The sequence below is a fragment of the Macaca thibetana genome, chromosome 16 (assembly GCF_024542745.1).
Source record: "Macaca thibetana thibetana isolate TM-01 chromosome 16, ASM2454274v1, whole genome shotgun sequence".
Classification (NCBI taxonomy): Eukaryota; Metazoa; Chordata; class Mammalia; order Primates; family Cercopithecidae; genus Macaca; species Macaca thibetana.
The window spans coordinates 58,743,997-58,769,352 of NC_065593.1; the positions used below are offsets into that span (position 1 = coordinate 58,743,997).

Here is a 25,356-nt window from a genome sequence, read left to right on the forward strand (position 1 = left end):
GCAGGCTGCCCCTGCCCATGGTGGAGGAAGTTGCCCTGGGCTCTGCTGGAACCTGCAGGGTGTCCTACCCGTGGCGGAGGAAGTTGCTGCAGGGCGAGAGCCAAGCCGTCTGCAGGGAGCCCACCTGTTGGCCGAGAAACTCGCTGAGGGATGCATCTGGGCCAGAGCTTTTCCCGCAGAAACTGCTGCCAGGTGCTTGATAATCCTGCTGGGGAGTGCGACAGACGGGCGGTGTCTGCGAGAAGCAGCCCATGGGTGGTGGAGACTCACGGAGGAGTCACCCGCACACAGAGCCACTGGCAGCTGCAGCAAGGAAGGGGCCAGACAGGGAGGCCCCTTTCTCTGCCAGGCCTTGCTGCAACCTCCAGTGCCCTCTCCTGTCAAAGCCTCACCCTGAGCCGGCCTGTAGAGGAGAAATGTTTACAGGGTGCAGCTCCACCAGCACAAAGCAGGCTTAGGAAGGGTGGATTTGGAGCTGAGGGGTGGCAGTGGCACACCGCCGAGCCTTTAATTATGGCAGCAGTGGTGCCATGTCACTTCCAAGACCAGGTCATAAAAGAGGACACAAGGCTGGGCGTGCTGGTTCACACCTGTAATCCCAGCACTTTGGGAGGCTGAGGCAGGAGGATTGTTTGAGCTCAGGAGTTCAAGACCAGCCTGGGCAAGTCAGTGAGACCCCCCATCTCTATTTAAAAAGAAAAAAAAGATGGCTGGGCATGGTGGCTCATGCCTGTAATCCCAGCAGTTTAGGAGGCCAAGGCAGACAGATCACTCAAGGTCAGGGGTTCAAGACCATCCTGGCAAACATGGTAAAACCCCATCTCTACTAAAAATACAAAAATTAGCTGATGTGGTGGTGCACATCTGTAGTCCCAGCTACTTGGGAGGCTGAGGCAGGAGAATTGCTTGAACCTGGGAGGAGGAGGTTGTAGTGAGTTGAGATTGCGCCACTGCACTCCAGCCTGCACAACACAGTGAGACTCCATCTCTAAAAACTAAACTAAATTAAATTAAAATAAGACACAGTGTCTACCTGGTGTCTCCTGGACTCTCGTTCTTGGAACTCAGCCACCAAGTCAGGAGGAGCCAAGCAGCCCCCGGAGAAGCCCCCATGGCAGGAACCGCCCGTTGGCACCACCTGGCCAGGCATGGGATGAGCCTTCTTAGAAGGGAATGTTCTAGTTCCCTCATCAGCTGAGCCACCCCAGCTGATGTCACATGGAGCAGAGACGAGCCTTCTCTGGGGTACTTTGCCTAAATCACAGATTTGTGAACAAAATAAGTGTTTGTTATTGTTTTAAGCCACTGAGTTTTGGGGTGACTTGTTACACAGCGACAGATGACCAGAGCAATGGTTGTAGGTGCTTAGAGAAGGCAGCGGGAAGATCTGAAGGCAGCGGCGTCTGCCCGTCCATGGAGAGGCATGCTCTCCCCTTTATTTGGGGGCCAGTCCTGGGACTGGTCGGGCCGGGGAACTGGCGAGGGGTCACCACTCTCCATTAGGGTATTTCATGGCAGGTCTGGTTTTTTTCTTTTTTCTTTTTTCTTTTTCTTTCTTTTTTTTTTTTTTTTTTTTTTGTGAAACAGTCTCACTCTATCGCCCAGGCTGGAGTGCAGTGGCGTGATCTTGCCTCACTGCAGCCTCTGCCTCCCAGGTTCAAGTGATTCTCGTGCCTTAGCCTCTAGAGTAGCTGGAATTACAGGCATGAGCCACCACACCTGGGTAATATTTTGTATTTTTAGTAGAGATGGGGTCTCACCATGTTGGCCAGACTGGTCTCAAACTTCTGACCTCAGGTGATCCACCCACCTTGGCCTCCCGAAGTGCTGGGATTACAGGTGTGAGCCCCTGCGCCTGGCCTAGATCTGGGTTTGTTATTGTAGTGTGTGTGTGTGTGTGTGTGTGTGTGACAGGTCTCACTGTTGCCCAGGCTAGAGTGCAGTGGTGCCGTTACAGCTCACTGCAGCCTTGACCTCCTGGGCTCAGGTGATCCGCTCCACTCAGCCTCCCAAGTAGCTGGGACCACAGGTGCGCACAAGCACACCTGGCTAATTTGTGTATTTTTTGTAGAGATGGGGGGGGGGGGGTGGTCTCATTATGTTGCCGAGGTGGGTCTCGAACTCCTGATCTCAAGTGATCCCCAGTCCTCATCCTCCCAAAGCGCTGGGATATAGACAAGAGCCGCCGCGCCTGACCTGGCTTTTAAAAAAATGATCAATTTAAGCTTTCATAGACTGTCCATCTTTTTCAGTTCTGGGGATGCTTGACCCATTGGCCAAGGGCCCTGACCTCTGCTCCCAGCTGGCCTCCCCTCCTGTCACCATCTCAGACTGTTGGTCTTTGCCACTCCAGGGTCCCGTGAGAGATCAGGGGACACAGTCTTGTTGGCGGCATCTCTGTTGTCTGTGGCCTGCAGAGCTCAGAGGCTCCTTGCGGGCAAGTCGCAGGCCTTCGTAAAGGGAATGTTTTGGGGATGTGATGAGGGACAGGCAGTGGGTTGTACCTGATGAATCCATTTGGCATTCCTGGCTCTCTATGCCGTTAGATTCTTCTCTCTGTGCTCTACCGAGAAAACCCTGGCATCTCAGCTGGGCAACTGTTAAGTCCAGCTTGCTTGCTTTTTTTTTTTTGAGACAGTCTCGTTCTGTTGCCCAGGCTGGAGTGCAATAGCGTGATCTCGGCTCCCTACAACCTCTGCCTCCTGGGTTCAAGCGATTCTCCTGCCTCAGCTTCCTGAGTAGTTGGGATTACAGGCGCCCACCACCACGCCCAGCTAACTTTTTGTATTTTTAGTAGAGACTGGGTTTCGCCGTGTTGGCCAAGCTGGTCTCGAACTCCTGACTTCAGGTGATTTGCTTGCGTCGGCCTCCCAAAATGCTGGGATTACAGGTGTGAGCCACCGTGCCCGTCCAAGTCCAAGTTTCCAGCAAAAAATAGAGCGAAGTGCTCTGGTTTCTCACAGATGCTCAGGCAGACAATTAAGCCCAGAGTCCCTGGAGTGCACAGTCGCCCAGACAGTGGGATCCACGCTTACCACTAGTCTCCAGCTTGAATTAGCAAAATCGTGATAATCTTGGGGTGTGGCAGGTTTTTACTTTTCTCCCTGGAGTCAGCTGGGATCTCAGTCCAGTTATGGGGTTAGAGGCAACCAGGGGTGATGGGCCTGGATCTCAAGGGGAATCAGCCTCCTGCCGCAGGCAGGTGCTTCAGGCGAGGCGTCCCAGGCGGGGAGCTGCCTCAGATAGGGAGGAGGGCGGCTCCTGCCGGCAAGCAAGGCTGAGTGGGACTCCCTGGGCAGGGGGTCAGGGTTACCCCTCAGCTCCTTCCATCCCCACTTCCCCCGCTCTGCTGTAAGGTTCACACAGGCTACCTGGGGAGGCTGAGAATTTAATTTCCATTGTAATCCTCCGAGCCGTAGGGTAAAACTTGGGAAATCATTTTCAGATGCCGCGGTCTTGCTACCAGAAGATTTTCTTCGCTGGTCCTCCTTGTTTTCTGATTTTCTCCCTCTGACTTGAACTGAGACTGCAGTGCTCTTGTGTGTGATTTCAAAGATGTCATCTTTCCCCTGCTGTCGGAAATCGCCAGTCTGCCCCTGGTCCTTGCAGGCAGCAGGGGGCATTCCTTCTGAGGCTCCGAGGGAGAATGCGGCCCATGCCTCCCGCTGGCCCCGGTGACTGTGGGCAGCCTTCGGTGTCCCTTGGTTTGTAGAAATATCACCCTGTCCTCTGCCTTCATCTTTCCAGCGTGTTCTCTCGTGTTATGACTGTGTCCAAATGTTACCTTTTTATAAGGACAATATAGGTTATATGGAGGAACCTGCCCTAGCACTGCCTACCTTAACTAATGACATCTGCAATGATGCCATCTCCAGCCGAGGTCCCGTTCTGCAGCGCTAGGGGCAGGACTTCAACCCGTGAGTTTCGGGGAGGCACAATCCGCCCTTAACACAGCCATGAGATCAGCACCTGAGCTTTGCCCCGGAAAACAGGAACCCCTCTGGGCATTTCAAGAAGGGAGGTGTTTAATACAAGGATTAAGTCCTTCAAAAATCATTAGGAGTTGGAGGAATGAAGGCCGGGGAGTCCCATCCCTGGATCGTGGGGACATGGCGAGTGTTTAGAGTCGGGAGGTTGCAGGGACCACAAGAAACCCTTGGTGATGGCCACAGCTGTCCCCAGCACCAGCGTGAAAATGCCCACCCGCCACGGCAAGACCTCACGTGGGCCAGAGCCAGGAACAAGGACACGGATTCTACTCCTCTCCCACTGCCTCCGTCTCACAAGAGCCCTTCCCGCTGGGAACACTCGCCCGGGATCCCTCAGCAGGCAGCATGGGGCCAAGCTGCCTACCCACAGCCGGCCTGGAACACGAGATGGGAAGGCTGGGGGGGATCCAGGAAGGCTCCAATTAGGAGGTGACATTTGGGGTGGCCTTCAAATGACACACAAACGGGAGGCAGCCAGTGAGATGTGGTTCCTGTGAGGCCAATGATGTCAACATGACATCATCCAATTGTTCTCTCCGCCCAGGTGTCCACCAGCCTCTGGGGGTGGTGCTGGTGGCTCCACTCCACGGAGGTGGCCCCAGGCCTTCTGGGTGCAGGAACCGACCAATGCAGTCACCAATGGAGGAAGCCCTCCCACTCTCTGTCCCTCATCTCCTCTTCCCTGACCATGCGGCCAGCTTCCTCCTAGGGCCGGAGGGCCCGCCGGTGGAGAGGGCAGCCCTCCTTCTCCGTCTTCCAATCCCAGCCTAGTCAGCTGCAGCCAGGGCAGGTAAAGGCCTATGGTTACCGGGCCTGGGAGTAGCACTCACGCCTGAGCCCATGCCTAGTCGGGAGGGAGGGAAGGTGGGGCCGAGAAGCGTGGAGAGAGGGAAAGGATTTCACTGTGTCGCAGGTGACCTGCCTGGGCTGCGTGCTGACGCCTGGCTTGGGCCAGGAGACCCTGGGATCATGAAGCGGGGACTGCACCTGTCCTCGCAGGTGCCCCGCATCGGTGGGGCCCAGGGGATGTGGGGGAGCTGCCACCTTCTCCACGCTCCTAGCGGGATCTTCAGGGTCAGACTAAGCAGTGGTGACGTAGGGAGCAGAGAAAATGATGAGCCTGAGGAACATTCTGGAAGAAGTCAAAAGCAGCAAATCCCCAGGGCATGGGCGGGAGCCCGGGAAGTGCTGGTGGCGCACAGAAGTGCGGGGTTGGAGGGACCCGCGGCTGCAGACACTCCCTGGCGGCCTGGGGAAGAGGTGTCCCTGGAGGGGCTGGCGCCAGCGCCGCGGAGGACGGGGCTGCTCCCAGACGAGGCCCCGGGTGGCCCAGAGGGAAGATCCTGCCTGGTGGGGACCCTCAGGGACCCGTGGAGTAGGGGCGCTGGGTTGCAGGGGGTTAAGGGTGAAGACATCTTGTGGGTGCTCGAGAGCTGCGGTAGAAATGGGGCAGGAAGGGGTGGCGCGGGGCCTCGGGGCTGACGTCCCAGCAGCCGGTCCCGCCCCGGCGGGCAGCGGCGACCCCCGCGCCAGGGGAAGGAGCAGCGGCTGCGGCGGCCACGCGGTGGCGCTGCAGGACCGGGAAAGCCGGCGGCCCTGGCAGCGGGGGCGGCTCCCAGACCCCGGCGGGAGAGACCCGGACCCCGGCGGGCGGGACCCCACACCCCTGCGGGAGAGACCCGCAGACCCCTAAGGGGCTCCCAGACCCCGGCAGGACGCCCCGGAGTCCTCGCCGGCCCCTCCGCTGTGCAGGCTCCTGCACGGACGGCAGCAGAGACGGGGCGTCCCGGAACCCCGCGGGGGCGGGGCGGGGCACGGGGAGTGGGAGGCCCTGTGGCCGCGGGACCTGCGGGGCTCGATGAAGTCACTCCCTCACTCATTCACTCATCCATTTATTCACCTGCTCCCTCCCTCCCGCTTCACTCATTCCTTCATTCATTCATTTATTCACCTGCGCATTCATTTCCTCCCTCATTCATTCATTCACCCCCTCATTCACTCACTTCCTTATTCACTCATTCATTCACCTGCTTATTAACTCCTTCACTCCCTCTGTCCCTCACTGACTCACTCACTCATTCACTCCCTCTCTCACTCATTCATTCCCTCTCTCACTCATTCATTCACCTGCTCATTAACTCACTCCCTCCATCCCTCACTGGCTCACTCATTCACTCATTCATTCACTTACTCATTGATTAATTCATTCACCCGCTCTTTAACTCCCTCACTGCATCTCTCCATCCCTCACTGACTCCCTCATTCATTCCCTCTCTCCCTCATTCATTCATTCACTCACCCACTCCCTCACTCATTCACTCATTCATTCATCCTCTCATTCACCCACTCATTCACTCACACACACACTCATTCACGCATTCATTCACTCATTCACTCACACACACACTCATTCACTCACACATTCACTCACACACACACATTCACTCATTCACATTCACTCGTTCACACACACATTCATTCACTCATTCACTCACACACACATTCCATCACTCATTCACTCATTCATTCATTCATCTCATTCACCCACTCATTCACTCACTTACACACTCATTCACTCACACATTCACTCACACACACACTCATTCACTCATTCACTCACATTCACTCGTTCACACACACATTCATTCACTCATTCACTCACACACACATTCCATCACTCATTCACTCATTCATTTCATCCTCTCATTTACCCACTCACACACTCACACACTCATTCATTCACTCATTCACTCACACACACACTCGTTCATTCATCCTCCCATTCACCCACACACTCATTCATTCACTCACACACTCACACACTCATTCACTCATTCATTCATTCATCCACTCATTCACTCACACAGTCACACATTCATTCACTCACTCATTGACTTACTCATTCACTGACTCACTCATTCTTTGACTCATCCACCCACTCACCCACCCACTCATCCACCCACCCATTCATACACTTGCTCATTAACTTTTTCACCCACTCATTCACCCACTCACTCACTCACTCACTCATACACTCATTCATATTCATTCATTCCTTCAGCGCCTACCTTGGGCAGGCCCTGCTCTGAGAACTGCAGTCCCTTTGTCGTGGGGTTTGCATATGACAGGGGATACAGGGGAATGGAGGGGGTGCTGAGGTGGAGGGATGCTGGGTGGATAGTCAGGGAACTCTTCCTTGAGGATATGGGATCTGATCTCAGGAGCCTGAACCCCAGATAGAGGGACAGCGGGGTGACAGTGCAATGCCAGGACTGGCTGGTGGGTGGGGCATGGCAGCCCCGGGGCTGGTCCGCCCCTGTTTTCGGCCAGCCAGAAGCACTTGGCCCTCACCCAGGAGGGAAACAGGCTTGGAGGCCATGGGTCAACCTGGTGAGAGCAGCTGGATGGGCAGGAACGGCCCTGAGGGGAAGGGGCATGGGGGCGAAGTCAGCCTTTGGCCTAAGCCCCTGGGCAGACGTGACGCCACTTAGCAGATGACATCGGCTGACACAGGGGTCACAGGCTGCACACACACCACTGCCCCAGCTCCCACACAGCCAGCCTTCCAGGAGGACGGGGGACCGTCTGCATTCCATGGGGGAAACTGAGGCAGGGAGGAGTATAGCGGCCTGTGCGGGGTGGAGCTGGGACTGCCAGGCAGGCAGCTGAAGTGGCCCCCCGGGAGTGATGGTCGTGGCCGGAATCAGGCGACTGGGAGGCTCACATGCCTGAGGGGACATGAGCAGCCAGGAGGGGGATCGCCCGGGCCTGGAGGGTGTGTTTTGGGTGCGCTGTGCCAATGATCTGAAGCTCAGGAAGGATGCTGGGCGGGATGGCTTGAAGAGAGCCAGGAAGGGGCCAGAAGACCAGGCTTGGGGCAGGAGGAAGCTCGGGGAGGTGGGATGAGCTCACATCAGCTGTGGCCACAGGAGGCTGCCACAGGCCCTCAGATGGTCCTTGCGTCCCCACTCACCCTGCGCTGGGTTGGTCTGAGTGACCAAGGGCAGAGCAGAGTGATGGCAGGTCACTTTTGAGATTGGGTCATTAATGGCACGGTGGCCTCCCTCTTGGCTGACAGCTGGATGGCCACCCCTGGGAGACCCGAGCCCGGCTTCCTGCTGAGCCACTTCTGGTCTCCTGGCCTGAGAGTGTGTGCGATGATGTCAGCCGCTTTCAGCTGCTGAGTCCTTGGGTCACTTATTGCGCGTGATAGATGATGAATGTGTAGTGGCACAGGCCGCCCCTGGAGTCAGAATTCTGCAGCTCTGCTGCTGGCCGGCTTCATCTCAAGCCCGGGAGGCTGCTGGAGTTACCTCCACGCTCATCTGAGTGGTTGTGGGCAGGAGGCCTCAGTCCTGGCCACAGGGGCCCCTCCAGGTGACTTCCCCCAGAGATGAGGGGATCACAGAGCTGGGGGCCGGGCTGCTGGCCTCGTGACCATGAGAGCAGGGGGTCCCTGGGGCTGCCTGATGTTCGCCTGTTTTTCTGGGCTGTTCCAGGCCTGGATTTGTGTCTCATGACTCCGGCCCCTTAGGGTCCTTGGCGAGTCCTTGGATCCTAGTCTGTTCACGCTGCTGTAACAGAATTCAGAGACCGGGTAATTTGTGAACAATGGACATTTCTTTTTTTTTTTTTTTTTTTTTTTGAGACGGAGTCTCGCTCTGTCACCCAGGCTGGAGTGCAGTGGCCGGATCTCAGCTCACTGCAAGCTCCGCCTCCCGGGTTCACGCCATTCTCCTGCCTCAGCCTCCGGAGTAGCTGGGACTACAGGCGCCCGCCACCTCGCCTGGCTAGTTTTTTGTATTTTTAGTAGAGACGGGGTTTCACCATGTTAACCAGGATGGTCTCGATCTCCTGACCTCGTGATCCGCCCGTCTCGGCCTCCCAAAGTGCTGGGATTACAGGCTTGAGCCACCGCGCCCGGCCAACAATGGACATTTCTTTCTTGCGGTTCTGGAGGCTGAGAAGTCCAAGGTCAATGAGCTGGAAGTCCTGTGTCTGGCGAGGGTGGCTCTCAGCTTCCACAATGGCGCCTTGAGCACTGTGTCCCCCTATGGCAGGAGGCAGGAGAGCAAAAGGGAGCCGAGGTGTGAAGCCTCTTATACAGGCTTTTAATCCCACTCACAGGGGAGGCGCCCTCATGACCCAATTACCCTGAAGGGCCCCACCTCTTAATACACTAGACTGGGGATTCAGTTCCAACGGGGGTTTGGAGGGACACGATGTTCAGACCAAGGCAGCAGGCACCCTCCCTCTCAGGTCACTGTCTTAAGAGACTTCTGTTTCTCACAGCAAATCCTCTCGCTCAAACCTGGAGGGACCAAAGGCACGACCGGAGCCGCGTTCTCTGGCGTCAGTTTGTATTTTCGTCAATGAAAAAAAATGGAAGTGTAATTCATATAACACGCAATTAACTAATTGATTTTATTTTTATTTTTTAGAGACAGAGTCTCATTCTGTCACCCAGGCTGGGGTGCGGTGGCAATTATAGCTCACTGCAGCCTCCAACTCCTGGGCCCAGGCAATCCTCCCACCTCAGCCTCCCGTGTAGCTAGGACTACAGTCTGTGCCACCACATCTGGCTAACAACTAATCATTTTATTTTATTATTTATTTATCTATTGAGACAGAGTCTTGCTCTGTTGGCCAGGCTGGCGTGTAGCGGTACAATTTTGGCTCACTGCAACCTCTGCCTCCCAGGTTCAAGCAATTCTCTTGTCTCAGCCTCCTGAGTAGGTGGGATGACAGGCATGCACCACCACGCCTGGCTAATTTTTGTATTTTTAGCTTAGATGGCATGTTGACCAAGCTGGTCTTGAACTCCTGACCTCAGGTGATCTGCCCACCTCGGCCTCCCAAAGTGTTGCGATTACAGGCGTGAGCCACCGCGCCCGGCCCCATTAACTATTTTAAAGTGTACATTTCAGTGGCATTTAGTGTATTCACAATGTTGTACAACCACCATCTCTATCTGTGTCAAAACATTTTAATCACCCCAGAAAAATACTCAGTAAGGGCCAGGTGCGGTGCCTCACACCTGTAATCCCAGCACTCCGGGAGGCCGAGGCGGGCGGATCACCTGAGGTCGGGAGTTCAAGACCAGCCTGACCAACATGGAGAAACCCCGTCTCTACTAAAAACACAAAATTAGCTGGGCATGGTGGTGGGTGCCTGTAATCCCAGCTACTAGAGAGGCTGAGGCAGGAGAATCACTTGAACCCAGGAGGTGGAAGTTGCAGTGAGCTCAGATTGCACCATTGCACTCTAGCCTGGGCAACAAGAGCAAAACTCTGTCTCAAAAAAAAGAAAAAACACAAAACTTAGTGTCACCGCTCATTCCTCCTCTCCCCTCACCCCCTGGTGCCACCGGTCTCCTTTCTGAAGTTGGGATGGTTTTACCTATTCTGGATATGTCATATAAAAGGAATTGCACAATATGGCCTCTGGAATCTGGCCTCTTTTATTCCATGTGTTTGCAGGAGGCATCCTCATTATAGCATGCTTCAGTGCTTCCTTTTCAAGGCTGCATAATATTCCACAGTATGAATATACCACATTGTGTTTATCTATTCATTCATCGTTGCACCTTTGGTTGTTTCTGCCTTTTGGCCGTTATGAATAATGTCCTATAAACATTCCTGTACAAGTTTCTGCATGGACATGTTTTAATTTCTCTTGGGTATATATCTGGGAGTGGAATTGCTGGGTCTAATGGTGATCCCAGGCTTAACTTCTTGAGGAACCGCCGAACGATTTTCCCCAGTGGCTGCACAATTTTCCATTTTCACCAGCAATGCAGGAGGGTTTCAATTTGTCCACATCCTCATCAACTTGTGATTTTCTGGTTTTCTTTTTATTTTTTTTTTAATTGTCAAATGATCCTTTATTGAAGTATTTTCCTTTGTGCTTCTTAACTAGCTGGGCATTCCCCGGCACCATTGTTGATGTCATCTATGTCATGAGGGTGGCGGCCTTCAGCATTGCAGCCCGGAGACTGGGCAGTCCCCAGGATCTTTGTAATGGCTCCAGAGAGTTCTCTGGCTAAAGGTCAGTGCCGCATCTGTGGAGCAATGTTGACAATCTCATCAAAAGTGATATTTCCACTGTGTTTAATGTTTTTCTGTTTCTTTTTGTCTCCTGGCGGTTCCTTGAGGGCTTTGATGATCAGGACAGAGGCAGAAGGCACCACCTTACTCTGGGCCTGTCTGTTCTGAATGGTCAGTTTCACTGTAATCCTCAGACCCGTCCAGTCACTGGTTGCCTTGGCAATGTCATCACCAGCCTTTTTTGGAGATAGACCCATGGGGCGGTCTTGGGGGCCAGCGCAGATGTGACACCGACTTTGCCCCCCGCTAACCTCAGGTGTATGACTTTGACCTTGTTTTTTTTTTTTTTTGAGACGGAGTCTCGCTCTGTCGCCCAGGCTGGAGTGCAGTGGCGTGATCTCTCGGTTCACTGCAAGCTCCACCTTCTGGGTTCACGCCATTCTCCTGCCTCAGCCTCCTGAGTAGCTGGGACTACAGGCACCTGCCACCACGCCCGGCTAATTTTTTTGTATTTTTAGTAGAGACGGGGTTTCACCGTGTTAGCCAGGATGGTCTCGATCTCCTGACCTCGTGATCCGCCTGCCTCGGCCTCCCAAAGTACTGGGATTACAGGTGTGAGCCACTGCGCCTGGCCCAGTCTCCTCCCTTTACAGGCTGTGAGGATGGGCATCCTGCACACGGTCAGGGCTTTCCTAGCCAACTGGGTTGACAGCAGTGCCTCATCTGGGTCTTCCAGTTAGGGGAGAAGCTGGGCTCAGAGTATGAAGATGAGGTCAGCTGTGTTACTGCCCAGGGGCTCCTCCTCCTGCAGGGCAGGTCATGCTACCGTGCCAGCGACAAACTGCCTCTCCTGCATCCAGCCCCTCCTTGCCATGGCTGGGGGCCTTTCTGGGAGCCCTTAAACTCTTGTCTCTCACATAGATGGTGTGCGCCACCCAGGCAGGCTCTGTTGGTCCAGATCCCGTGCCCACTGGGCCTCTGCTCCACGCAGGTGGTGGCTGGTCCCGCTCCACAGTCTGCATCTCCTGCGTTTTCTTTCTCCTTCTAACACGGAGGGCATGGAGGGGGCCGTGGCTGGTAAACCCAATGTGCCTTGCTCTTGCACTCCCTGGCACCTTCTGGATCCCGGGCTGCTCGCTGGGGGGCTGTGAGAGGCCCTGTGCTGCCCTGGGGCTGGTGCTTTCTGGGCTGGCTCCCCCAGTGCTGGGTTTGGGGGCCCTCGCTGCAGGGTGGGACCTGGTTGACTGCAGGGTAGGACCTGGTTGCCTGCAGGGTGGGGCCTGGTTGGCTGCAGGTGGGACCTGGTTGGCTGCAGGTGGGACCTGGTTGGCTGCAGGGTGGGACCTGGTTGGCTGCAGGTGGGGCCTGGTTGGCTGCAGGGTGGGGCCTGGTTGGCTGCAGGTGGGACCTGGTTGGCTGCAGGGTGGGACCTGGTTGGCTGCAGGGTGGGACCTGGTTGACCCAGCAGCTGCTGAAGGTGGAAGCGGCCAGCAGTTGGGAGCTGGTTCTCTGTGGGGCGAACTCTGACCACGGTGAGCCAGGCAGGGGCCAGGACTGGGGAGCAGTTGGTGGGGGTGTGCGGGCAGTTCTCTGGGCCTCCCCTTGCTGGGAGGTGAGGCTGGGACCCCATGTGGGGAATTCCTAGCCCCCAGCTCCTGCCAGCCCTGAGTTGGAGGCTGTGGAGCTTCCTGGCCCCACAGCTTGTCCTTCCTGGAGGGCCCTGGGGATTTAGACCCTCTGGCAAAGCCTTTCCACCCACCCCTCCAGCTCGCCTGTGGTGGATGGTGGATGACCCTGGAGGGCAGCCAGGAGAGCCTCCAAGGGGAGGCCAGAGGGGAACCCACAGCTTTGAGGTACCCCGTGCCTCTCCCTGCAGATGCGGCTGTGGTTCTGTTGGCCCCTCCAGGCTGTGGGGATGTCAGTGGGGGTCCTGGGGTCTGGGCAGCTCTTCTGACCTCATCAGATGGCGTCTGCCCTCCGATGCTGAGTGTGAGTGACATCAGCCTTCTGGGCCCAGGAGGCCACCTGGCAGGATGACTGAAGCAGCCTTGGGTAGTGACCTTGTTGGCTGTTGCTGGTGGCTGTGAGCCCTGCATGAGTGTCCCTGGCCTCAGCACTGGGGGCTCCTCACTTCCCGGCCCCTGGAAGCAAACTCGGAGTGTGCCTGTGGGGCCACAGGCTGTTTGGAGGACGCTGCAGTGATGGCCTTCTGGGAAGTGAGGTCTGGGTTTTGGAGGAGGAGGTGGGAGGTGGGGGGTCCTGAACGGCCTTTCCTGCCATATCAGGACCCAGGGCCGGGGACAGCGGGTGTCTCAGGGGCTGCATGGGTGATGGGGGAGGAAGTGCAGGCTGGCGGGGGAGGGGTGGAGCGCATGGGCTGCCCAGCCCTGTCTTGGGCACATGAAGCCTGGTTTGCCAGGTGGGAACTGAGGGTCCTGTGCTCCAAGAGACACATCCAGGGGCTGCGATCAATTTCCAAAGGGCCTTTTCTCCGTTCAGCGATGCTGTTAAGAAGGACAATGACTCATGTGCCACAAGCATCTCGGGAGAACCCATGAGCTCAGGAGCCGGCGACAGACCCCATTTAGAGCGCGCTCTGCACAGCTACACGGCAGCCCCGCGCCCACCCGTTGGGACAGCTCTGCAGCTGCAAAGGGCGAGCGCTTGGTTCTGAAGGCAGGGCCCGGCGCCACGGCTCTCCTCGCCTCGCTCTCCTCCATGAGCCTCAGGGACCCGGTGGCCACGGCACCCCCAGTTCTCCCCAGAGTTGCTGTTTCCACCTCTGGCTGTGAGGCAGGTGGCGTGGCAGAGGGGCTGGCCTGAGATGTGGGCTCCTGCTGTGAGCGGCACCAGTGGGGTTTGTCATGCTGACACCGACGACAGAGGTGAACTCATGGCCCCCCAGCCCTGGGGAGCAGAGACCCCACTTCCAGGCAGCAGCGGGGGTAGGTGCATCCAGGCCACCCAAAGCTCTCATCCCAGCACCCTCCATGGTCACAGCCCTCCACCAGGCGGCAGGTCACACCATGCCTTCTCTGTCCTCACAGTGGGGTGGCGGGGCTGGGCGTGTAACTCTTGTCCTGTGTTCTGTGGACACTGGTGCCTGGGTCACACAACAGTGGATGGAGCCTCAGAGCCCCAGGACCCCTGTGGCTGCTCCTGCCCCTGGGATGGCAGGGCCAGCACGGGGACTGTGGGGCCCAGGAGGAGGGACCCCCCGGCTCATTATGCAGAGGAGGCTGCAGTCAGGCCGACGGGATGCGCAGGGGAGGATGGGATGGGCAGGGAAGCCATCTCAACAGCTGCAGGAGGCTCCTTCCCAAGGTGGAGGAGCGGGAAGGACGGGCAGGGCCCACGCGGTTGGGCTCTTCCTCCTCCAGCTCAGGAGCCACGGACAGGATATGGCCTCATCTGGGTGGCACCAGGTGACCAGGCCCAGCTCAGGGTCCGCTCTCCTCTGATGGTCTAGGTGGATACCATGCTGCCCTGGGACTTGGCACTGGCTGAGCTGTGTTCTTCCCAGCTCCCAACCCCTGTGGCACCCGCAGTTGTGAGTCCTCAGGTGTGACCTCGGACAGGGTCCATCAGGTGCTTCCCTGGTGCCTGTGCCGTTCTGGAAGCTTCTGTGATCTTGTTTGCTCACAGCACTCCTGCCTGCAGTGACTGTCCCCATGTTAAGATGAGGTACAGGCTGGGGCTTGGAGGTGCCACGGTGGCGTCAGTGTCCCTGGGCCACCTAGCAAACCACCGTGGGCCCGGCAGCCTGAGCAGCAGGCCTGTATTCCCTCCCACCCACTCCGTCTGGAGGCTGGACATGGAGATGGAGGGGCCTCTGGGCTACCTTCTTCCCGGACCACTCTCCCTGGCAGGTAGGCTGTGTCCTTGCATGGCTGTCCCTCTGTGCACAGCTGCGTCCTAATCTTCCTTCTCATAAGGACACTAGTCCTATTGCATTAGGGCCCCCCCCGGTGACCTCGTTTCACCGTACTCACCCGTGCAAAGGTCCTGTCTCCAAACACAGCCTCAGGCCCGGGTGCAGGGATTCCAGTGCTGGGGCTTCCGCAGGCGGATGTGGGAGGCCCTGCTTGGCCCCTGCCCTGGCCTCCCTGCCTGCCCTGTGCCCTTCAAGGTTTCCTTCCCGGTCTGTGCCTGACTCCGAGGCTCTGTTCCGTCTGGGTACGTATGGGCTCCGGACCACCCGGTAACTGAGTCTGAGACGCAGACCCCCAGAGGACAACTGCTCTGCCACCTCCCGAGGGCTATCTGCCGAGACCCCTGGAAGGGGGCCAGGCACAGATGTGTGTTGGAGGTCACAGCTGCCCATCTGGCGGGTGCCTGTGGTCCCACCCAGCAGAGCTGCGATGAGCAGGAGCCTCCATGAGAGGCAGCCTCAGTGGCTGACACTCCTGTGGGCACTCCTTGGTGGGACAGCCCCTGTGGCCACCCCTGGCCCTTACCAGTCCCTCGCCGGAGGACTGAGCGTTCCTCCACGTGGTGTCACCAGGCCTGGTCCCTTCGCCACAGCCACGCGGGGTCTGGTAGCAGCAGGGGCAGGTGTGGGCCTGACTCAGCCCTCGCCTCCCCCGAGGCCAGCTTCTGCCGCGCGCCCATCCCCATGTTTACGAGCACTCGATTTGTACTCAAGTCTCAGTGACAGAAAAACTGATGCTAATGGGAAAAACAGGACTCTCAACAGAAACCCGCCCAGCACAGCGGCGTGAGTGCCAGGCATCCTTGCCTGAAACAAACTGCAATTCAGTGCAGAATTCCAGGATTCCATGGCAACTGCTCGTGCCCTGCGTTCTGGCCCTGGCTGGGGCTCGGGAGCAGCCGCTGTGTCACGGGGGATCGACTTGTTTACCGGCAGCCCCAAGCACTCGGACGTGGTATCAGCTCCCCATGCCTTGGCCCTGAGATCTGGGAGCCCCACTGGGGCCGGTGCTTCCCCCAACCCCACTGAGCATCTCCTCGCCCTGTGCCACCCGCCTGCTGCCCAAGACCCCTGAGTGTTCATGGGCTCTGCCTGGTGGGAGGGTCTTTGGCTTGCAGACAGGGATTGGTTGGCAGCATAGTGTCCCCTAATGATGTCCACATCCTAACGACGTCCACATCCTAGTGGCAGCCTGTGACTACCTAGCTCGGGGGATCCAGGTTGTATTTGAAACGAAGGTTGGATCAGCTGACTTTAAACTAGGGAGGTGACCCTGGAGCATCCAGGGGGGCCCAGTGTAATCACAAGTTCCTTAAAAGTGGAGGAGGGGCTGGCGTGGGGCTCACACCTGCAATCCCAGCGCTTTGGGAAGCCGAGGTAGCACGATCCCCTGAATCCAGGAGTTCGAAGCCAGTCTGGGCAACAAAGTGAGACTGAGTCTCGACTCTACAAAAAGTAAACAAAAATTAGCCGGGTGTGGTGGCGCATGCCTGTGGTCCCAGCTACTCAGGAGGCTGAGGTGGGAGGATTGCTTGAGCCTAGGAGGTCAAAGCTGCAGTGGCCATGACACACCCCTGCACTCCAGCCTGGGTGACAGTGAGACCCTCTCAAAAAAAAAAAAAAAGTGGAGGAGGGAGGCAGGCGGGTCAGGCTCAGTGAGGAGGTGAGGACTGGACCAGCAACTGCTGGCTCTGGAGAGAGAGGAAGGGGCTGGAGCCATGGGCTGCAGGCTGCCTCTGGGAGCTGGAACACGTGAGAAAGGGGTCTGTCCAGGGGAGCGCAGCCCGGCCAAATCCTGGATTTTAGCCCAGTGAGCCTGAGTGTGCATCTGTGTTGCTCTCAGTGGCCACAGCTTGTGGACGTTGGTGGCCGCAGCCACAGGAAGCTTCGGGCAGAGTGGCTCTGTCATTCTGGGGACACAGGGGCCTCAAGGCCAAGGCTGTTCTCAAATCTTGGCCCTCCGTTCTCTGCTGTGCCCCCGCCCCGGCCACACCCACCCAGCCTCCGTGCACCCACGTGTCCCACGGCAGGCGCTGCTGCTGTCCCTGGCCTGGCTGACCCCCACGCCTGCCCACCCTCTAAGGACCTTGTCAAGAGCCTCCAGAGGGGCTTTCCCGGCCTCTGCCCCTCCCAGGGCCACCCAGGCTGCAGTGACTGGAATAAGGGATGACATGAACACGAAGAAAGCCCTGAAGGGCCATTCAGTGCAGTGCTGAGCGAGAGAGGACGTCCTTGAGGAGGCACGAGCCCTGGTGATGAGGCCATGGTGGGTGGGGACCAGCGGGTAGCAGGTGCCGCCTCTGGGTCCCGAGCTGCCACTCCCACCCGCCTGCTCCAGGGCGCGACATGCCTTGCACAGGCAGCACCTGTAGGTCCAGAGTGTGTGGCTCCCCCAGCCCCAACCCACCCCCCAGCCCGAGTGTTGGAGCAAACGTCTCTGCACATGGCCTTGGGGTGGTGTTAGGACCCCAGTCACTGCCACCACCCGACAGACAGGGCTTCGGCCAGGTTACTCAATGCCTGAGACCCAACATCTGGTCGGGGGACAAGAGCCTGTTCCCAAGCTCTCCAGGAAGTCAGGGCCCTGTGGTGGTGCAGAGTGGCTGACATGACCGTCCCCACAGACCCTTGTCTCCCACTCACCCTGCAGGACCATGCCCAGGCCTGTTGCCTCTGCTGTGGCTTCCAGAACATTCTCCCCAGCTGCCAACCCCTGCACAGACCTTCCTGCTTGCGAAAAGCCCCAGGGGACAGACCACGACCTGCAGAGCAGAGTGTGATCTAGATACAGGAGCCTTGAAAGAATTGGCCAGACAGGGACAGGCGTGGTGGCTCACGCTGGGAGGCTGAGGCGGGTGGGTCACCTGAGGTCAAAAGTTCAAAACCAGGCTGGCCAACATGGCGAAACCCCGTCTCTACTAAAAATATAAAAATTAGCCAGGTGTGGTGGCTAATTACTCATTACTCGAGAGGCTAAGGCAGGAGAACTGCTTGAACCCAGGAGGCAGAAGTTGAGGTGAGCCAAGATCGCGCCACTGCACTCCAGCCAGGGTGACCGAGACTCCGTCTCAAAACAAAAAACCCAGAAAGAGTTGACCAGAGGGATGTGCAGATGTGATTAGGACTAAGGACCCGCACAACCCGAGGCGGGCAGGGCCCCCAGGCCTGGAAACACTTCCGGCATCAGGAGGAGAAGTGGTGGTGGGCGTGGCTCAGAGGCCCTGAAGTGGAAGGGGCCACGAGTCAAGGAGAGCGGAGGCCTCCAGAGGTGGGCAAATGGCTTCTCCCCCAGCAACTCTGACGTGGCCCAGATTTCAACGCAGACTTGAAAGGGGCCTCTGACTGTGAGAGGGTAACCGTCATTTTAAAGAAAAAGAAATGTGGGCCGGGTGTGGTGGCTCATGCCTGTAATCCCAGCACTTTGGGAGGCCGAGGCGGGCGGATCACGAGGTCAGGAGATCGAGACCATCCTGGCTAACACGGTGAAACCCTGTCTCTACTAAAAAAAAAATACAAAAAATTAGCCGGGCGTGGTGGCGGGCACCCGTAGTCCCAGCTGCTTGCCAGGCTGAGGCAGGAGAATGGCGTGAACCCGGGAGGCGGAGCTTGCAGTGAGCCGAGATCGCGCCACCGCACTCCAGCCTGGGCGAGAGAGCGAGACTCTGTCTCAAAAAAAAAAAAAAAAAAAAAGAAATGTGTCCGGCCTACGTCACAGCACAGCTCTCACCACAGAGCGTGCTCCCCGACGTGGGGTCTGTGCCACAGGCTGGGGGCACTGCCTGGGAGGAGCATTGCTGCCCGGGAGATGAGGACCGAGACCTTTGCACACCCCTGAACATGCCAGGCTCCCTATGGCCGTGGTGCCTGCCTGGAGAGCGCCCAGGACGCAGAGCTGCTGGTGGCCCTGGGGACAGCAGGGGGACCCGGGCAAGGTCCCCCCACCCCTCCTCTGACCTACGACCCCTGTGGTGGGGGTGGGCAGTTTGTGTAAAGACACAGCCGCCAGCCAGAGTCTGCGCGTGTTGTTTACTGTTTGTCCTGCTCTTAGCTTCACATTGCCATTTTGTGTTTTGTCAAAGTCTTTCTCAATTCGCATTTGGTAAAATAAATAGAGATAAGAAGCCTTTAGGCCGGCGCTCTCTCGAGCCCTGGTTGACGTCGTGATTGAATTTCCGCATCGGACCTGTGAAGACAGCCCACGTGCAGGTGGCACGCGGAGCCCGCGGGGGCGGAGCGGGCGCAGGAGGGTCTTGTCCCCTCTGGAGCCACCTGCCTTTTGACAGGTGGTGGTTTTGTCTCAAAACAAACAGAAACGCGTGTTAGGTAAGAATCGAGTTGAAGGACTGGACGGGAAGCTGTGTGTGCGGGTGGAGCTGGGCTTCTGGAAGATTCTGGCGTTGCCGCCTGACATGCCCTGTGAGCTGAGTGAGGCCGGGACTTGTGGGGGTTGGGGCCCTCTACACCTTCCGGACCTGGTCTGCTCGCTCGGCCCAGACGTGGGGATGGGATTCGTGCCGGAACCTTCTTCTGGTGGGAGCTCACATTCCAAAAAAGAGCAGCGGAGGGGCCGCCTCTGTCCCACCTTGTCATGTCCCGGCCAGCCCCAGCTCAGACTCCAGCTCAGCCCCCTGAAGACCACGTGTTTCTCTGACCAAACGCAGCCAGGCAGGGTTCCATCCACCCAGAAGATGCTCTTGGCCACGGCAGGACGCCAGTCACACCACAGGGGAGCCGGGCCTCACCGTGCCTGCTGTCACTCCCGTGGTTGTGGGCCTCTTACTGCCGCAATGAAGCCACTTGGCTCCTCCACCTCTCAATAATCCTGATTCCCGACGAACATGGAAAAAATGCTTTTCAAAATACCATCATTGTGGTTGTGTTCTGTTTGCAAAACTGCCCTGAGGCCCCTCCTGGGCGGGACTGTCCACACAGCTCCTGTCTGCACCACAGGCCCAGCTGCAAGCCAAGGTCGCATCAGCATGGGCGACTCAGGGCTGGAGATGGGGCTGGTGTCACCCAGAGCCGTCTAGGACCCGGCAGTGCCTCTCACCTGTGTGTGATGAACGTGTGCGGACAGAGCAGGGAGACCACGCCGCCTGCATGTGTGCCCCCAGGGTGCCAGCCGTGGTGCCCGCACATGCGTGTGCTACACCCGTGTGTGGGCACAGGCACGGAGACCACAGGCCGGGCCGCCGCCCCTGCGCGTGCGGGGAAGAGCAGCCCTTCGGAGGGAAAGGAGCCCTGTGGACTAAGGCAGGGGCTACACTGCCAAGGACCTGCCTCTTCGGTGCGCGGCCACAGAGGCCCCTGCTGACAGCTCTGCATGAGGGGCCAAAACTAGAGTCTAGAGACCTGGAGGTGCAGGGAGGGTGGGCTGTGGAGGAGGCGCTGCGCTCCTCCCGTTCAGTGATGCGGCCAGCGGCCAAGGACAGCCCGGCCCCCTGGGCGGCTTTCTTCATACCGCCAGCTAGAGGGGCGTCTCCTTCTTCCTCTCTCTTGGTTTCCCGAATTTCCAGTGTGCCCCAGCCGGCTAGGAAATGTCCCTGCTTGCGTGCACTGACTGTGAGAGGCGGTGGGCCTGGCTGGGGCAGCACCTCTCGCTCGCTCTTGGCCTGATGGGGACGGCTGCTCCAGGGACCCGCAGGAGCCCCAGCGCCTGCCTCTCCTCCAGGGCTGTCTGGGGGTTTTGCTGCAGCTAATGCTCTGATTACATGGAAATAAAATGAGGTGTTTCCCCTTTCAACGTCTCAGAGAAACACAGAACAGGAGAGGGACAGACGCGCTGCGGCCGCGGGGGTGCACCTGGATGCTGGTGCTCAGTGGGAAGCCACCGTCAACCTAAGCCCTCCCCGTCCCTGACGTTCCGGACATGACAGCGAAGACAGACAAAAGCGAGTAGCAGGGCCCTCCTGCCGTCATCAGCAGCTAAGGCAGCAGCCAACGTTCACACCGCGGGGCCGCAGCAGCCGACACCCCGCGCCCCGGCAAGTGGCAGCTTCACTATGTACAGCAGGTGGCCGTGGCCTGGCGGGCCTGGTCGCGCCGCTATCTGACGCGCTTCTCCACCGAGTACACGGAGATGTAGTAGTCGTTGCTTCCCACGGCCAGGTGAGGCTGCAAGGAGAGAGCAGAAGGGTAAGCAGGGGTTCAGGTGCGGACACTGCGGGCGGGGGGCGGCGTGCGGGCCAACCCGCATCCTTAGGCAGCTCCTGCCGGGGTCTCAGGAATCCCTGCGCCCACCTCAGGCCCGGAAATGCTGGGCCGGTCCCCACCAGTCCTCTCTGCAGGGCCCATGCATGGTGCACTCCGTGAGAGGTGTGGTGCTGCCCCCGGCCCTGCGTGTTTTTTTCAGCACTGCCCCTCAGGGACAGCTCTGGGATCTAATGTCACACATGTTAGCAGAGCTGCATGCCTGAAGCCTGAAGGCATGAACGCAAGAAGGCAGGTGGGCAGGATCCTAATCTAAAGACAATGGCCTGAAGCCACGTGGGGAGGCTGCAACCAAGGCCAGAGAGCCGTGCAGGTGGGGCCCAGCTGCACAGGGGACGGGGTGAGGCCTGCAGAGGGGACGGGGTGAGGACTCGGTCACACAGGGGACGGGGTGAGGGTCGCAGAGGGGACGGGGTGAGGGTCGCACGGGACGGGGTGAGGGTCGCAGAGGGGACAGGGTGAGGACTCGGTCACACAGGGGACGGGGTGAGGACTCGGTCACACAGGGGACGGGGTGAGGGTCGCACGGGACGGGGTGAGGGTCGCAGAGGGGACGGGGTGAGGGTCGCACAGGGGACGGGGTGAGGGCTGCACAGGGGACGGGGTGAGGGCCGCACAGGGGACGGGGTGAGGGTCGCACGGGGGACGGGGTGAGGGTCGCAGAGGGGACGGGGTGAGGGCCGCACAGGGGACGGGGTGAGGGTGAGGGGACGGGGGGGACGGAGGGGGTTGCACAGGGGACGGGGTGAGGGCCGCACAGGGGACGGGGTGAGGGTTGCACAGGGGACGGGGTGAGGGCCGCACAGGGGACGGGGTGAGGGTTGCACAGGGGACGGGGTGAGGGCCGCACAGGGGACGGGGTGAGGGTTGCACAGGGGACGGGGTGAGGGCCGCACAGGGGACGGGGTGAGGGTCGCACGGGACGGGGTGAGGGTCGCAGAGGGGACGGGGTGAGGGCCGCACAGGGGACGGGGTGAGGGCCGCACAGGGGACGGGGTGAGGGCCGCACAGGGGACGGGGTGAGGGTTGCACAGGGGACGGGGTGAGGGTTGCACAGGGGACGGGGTGAGGGTTGCACAGGGGACGGGGTGGTGAGGGCCGCACAGGGGACGGGGTGAGGGCCGCACAGGGGACGGGGTGAGGGCTGCAGAGGGGACGGGGTGAGGGTTGCACAGGGGACGGGGTGAGGGCCGCACAGGGGACGGGGTGAGGGTTGCACAGGGGACGGGGTGAGGGCCGCACAGGGGACGGGGTGAGGGTCGCACGGGACGGGGTGAGGGTCGCAGAGGGGACGGGGTGAGGGCCGCACAGGGGACGGGGTGAGGGTTGCACAGGGGACGGGGTGAGGGTTGCACAGGGGACGGGGTGAGGGCCGCACAGGGGACGGGGTGAGGGTTGCACAGGGGACGGGGTGAGGGCCGCACAGGGGACGGGGTGAGGGTTGCACAGGGGACGGGGTGAGGGTTGCACAGGGGACGGGGTGAGGGCCGCACAGGGGACGGGGTGAGGGTTGCACAGGGGACGGGGTGAGGGCCGCACAGGGGACGGGGTGAGGGTCGCACACGGGGTGACGGGGTGAGGGTCGCAGAGGGGACGGGGTGAGGGCCGCACAGGGGACGGGGTGAGGGCCGCACAGGGGACGGGGTGAGGGCCGCACAGGGGACGGGGTGAGGGTTGCACAGGGGACGGGGTGAGGGTTGCACAGGGGACGGGGTGAGGGTTGCACAGGGGACGGGGTGAGGGGCACAGGGGACGGGGTGAGGGCCGCACAGGGGACGGGGTGAGGGCGCACAGGGGACGGGGTGAGGGCTGCACAGGGGACGGGGTGAGGGTTGCACAGGGGACGGGGTGAGGGCCGCACAGGGGACGGGGTGAGGGCCGCACAGGGGACGGGGTGAGGGCTGCAGGGGACGGGGTGAGGGTTGCACAGGGGACGGGGTGAGGGCCGCACAGGGGACGGGGTGAGGGCCGCACAGGGGACGGGGTGAGGGCCGCACAGGGGACGGGGTGAGGGCTGCAGAGGGGACGGGGTGAGGGTTGCACAGGGGACGGGGTGAGGGCCGCACAGGGGACGGGGTGAGGGTTGCACAGGGGACGGGGTGAGGGTTGCACAGGGGACGGGGTGAGGGTTGCACAGGGGACGGGGTGAGGGCTGCAGAGGGGACGGGGTGAGGGTTGCACAGGGGACGGGGTGAGGGCCGCACAGGGGACGGGGTGAGGGCCGCACAGGGGACGGGGTGAGGGCTGCAGAGGGGACGGGGGGTGAGGGTTGCACAGGGGACGGGGTGAGGGCCGCACAGGGGACGGGGTGAGGGTTGCACAGGGGACGGGGTGAGGGTTGCACAGGGGACGGGGTGAGGGCCGCACAGGGGACGGGGTGAGGGGCCGCACAGGGGACGGGGTGAGGGCTGCAGAGGGGACGGGGTGAGGGCCGCACAGGGGACGGGGTGAGGGCTGCAGAGGGGACGGGGTGAGGGTTGCACAGGGGACGGGGTGAGGGCCGCACAGGGGACGGGGTGAGGGCCGCACAGGGGACGGGGTGAGGGCCGCACAGGGGACGGGGTGAGGGCCGCACAGGGGACGGGGTGAGGGGCCGCACAGGGGACGGGGTGAGGGCTGCAGAGGGGACGGGGTGAGGGTTGCACAGGGGACGGGGTGAGGGCTGCAGAGGGGACGGGGTGAGGGTCACACAGGGGACGGGGTGAGGGCTGCAGAGGGGACGGGGTGAGGGTCACACAGGGGACGGGGTGAGGCCTGCAGAGGGGACGGGGTGAGGGCTGCACAGGGGATGGGGGAGGGTCACACAGGGGACGGGGTGAGGGCTGCAGAGGGGACGGGGTGAGGGTCACACAGGGGACGGGGTGAGGCCTGCAGAGGGGACGGGGTGAGGGCCGCACAGGGGACGGGGTGAGGGCCGCACAGGGGACGGGGTGAGGCCTGCAGAGGGGACGGGGTGAGGGCTGCACAGGGGATGGGGTGAGGGTCACACAGGGGACGGGGTGAGGCCTGCAGAGGGGACGGGGTGAGGGCCGCACAGGGGACGGGGTGAGGGTTGCACAGGGAACGGGGTGAAGGCTGCACAGGGGATGGGGTGAGGGTCACACAGGGGACGGGGTGAGGGTTGCACAGGGGACGGGGTGAGGGTTGCACAGGAATGGACACCCTGAGCGACTGTGCCTGGAGGTCCCCAGGGATGGCTTTAGTGCAGGGTCTGAGGGCAGGAGCTCTGCCCGACCACTGTGCATGCGCCGTCAATTCTTCCCAGAGTGACGGGACTGGAGCTCTGCTTCCAGGGCGAGTATAGGGTGGGGCAGGGGCCCTGGAGATTCTGGGCCCCGGGCAAGTTTCTTCTTCAGGTGGCCAGTGGACCCCACTGTGGTGTGGGGTGCCCAGGCAGGACCTCTGCTGTCTGGCCCCCTTGCCTCCCATCCCTCGCCCCTGGCCCCCGGCCCCCGGCCCCCAGCCCCCACCCACCGCTGCACTGACCCAGTGTGGGTGGAAGGCCAGGCAGCTGATGGCGCCGACCCGCTGACCCATGAAGCCGTCGTAGTACTTGATGTTGTTGATCAGCTCGCCGCCCCCATTGTAGATGGCGGTGAACTGATTGACGGAGCCACTGTGGGGAGAGAAAGGGTCCCAGTGTCACTGCCCTCTCCTCTGAGGATGGAAGAAAGACAGGTGCACAGGCCGAGACTGCAGGGACAGGCCGGCTCGGGGCAGGTGTGACCCTCTGGTCACTCTCACTGAGGACTCGGGCCTGGCAGGGCCCTGAGAGTTGATCCTGGGAGGAGGATGTGGTGGGCAGAGATCTTTTGTTTTTATGTCCCAACAGCAGTGAAATCCTCCCCTGCCCTCCTTCAGCTCCTGTGGGGCAGGCACACAAGAGCCTCGTGTTTGCACAGAGGCCGGAGGCGGGGAGCTCGGAGGCCAGGGAGGCGGCGCCTACCATGCGATCAGGTCCGCCTGGGGGTGGATGTCCAGGGCTGTCAGCCCCTTCACGATCTGAAGCACATTCACCGACTCGGGCATCCGGGGATCAAAGATGCGCACGTCTCCATTGACGCTGCCAAGAGAGGGTCACGGTGACACCTCCACCCGGAGCCCCCAGGAGGGGCCTAACCGGGGGACGGCGGAACTGGGTGTGGGGGTCGCACGCCTGTTTGCACACACACTGCTCAAG

The 25,356-nt window shown here is 60.0% G+C and overlaps 3 protein-coding genes and 2 pseudogenes across 3 annotated transcripts in view; 1 reads left to right on the plus strand and 4 right to left on the minus strand.

The window, feature by feature from the left end:
* NDUFAF8 (NADH:ubiquinone oxidoreductase complex assembly factor 8) overlaps positions 1-3,316 on the minus strand; it is a 269,205-nt gene extending 265,889 nt beyond the window's left edge. The window contains exon 1 of the mRNA XM_050764118.1: positions 3,313-3,316. The gene's annotated coding sequence lies outside the window, so the exon portion shown is untranslated. The remainder of the gene's footprint in view (positions 1-3,312) is intronic.
* The window catches only part of BAIAP2 (BAR/IMD domain containing adaptor protein 2), a 318,844-nt gene that overhangs the window by 131,959 nt on the left and 161,529 nt on the right, over positions 1-25,356 (minus strand). The gene's annotated exons all lie outside the window — the stretch shown is intronic.
* On the minus strand, positions 10,333-11,432 carry LOC126939144 (60S ribosomal protein L12-like; annotated as a pseudogene).
* LOC126939119 (uncharacterized) lies at positions 13,408-16,106 on the plus strand (annotated as a pseudogene).
* Positions 18,978-25,356, minus strand: part of RPTOR (regulatory associated protein of MTOR complex 1) — a 425,447-nt gene continuing 419,068 nt past the window's right edge. The window contains exons 32-34 of the mRNA XM_050764125.1: positions 25,123-25,239; positions 24,663-24,792; positions 18,978-21,080 (exon numbers count right to left, since the gene is read on the minus strand). Coding sequence (XP_050620082.1) covers positions 21,012-21,080; positions 24,663-24,792; positions 25,123-25,239 — 316 coding nt within the window. The 3' untranslated portion in view covers positions 18,978-21,011. The remainder of the gene's footprint in view (positions 21,081-24,662; positions 24,793-25,122; positions 25,240-25,356) is intronic.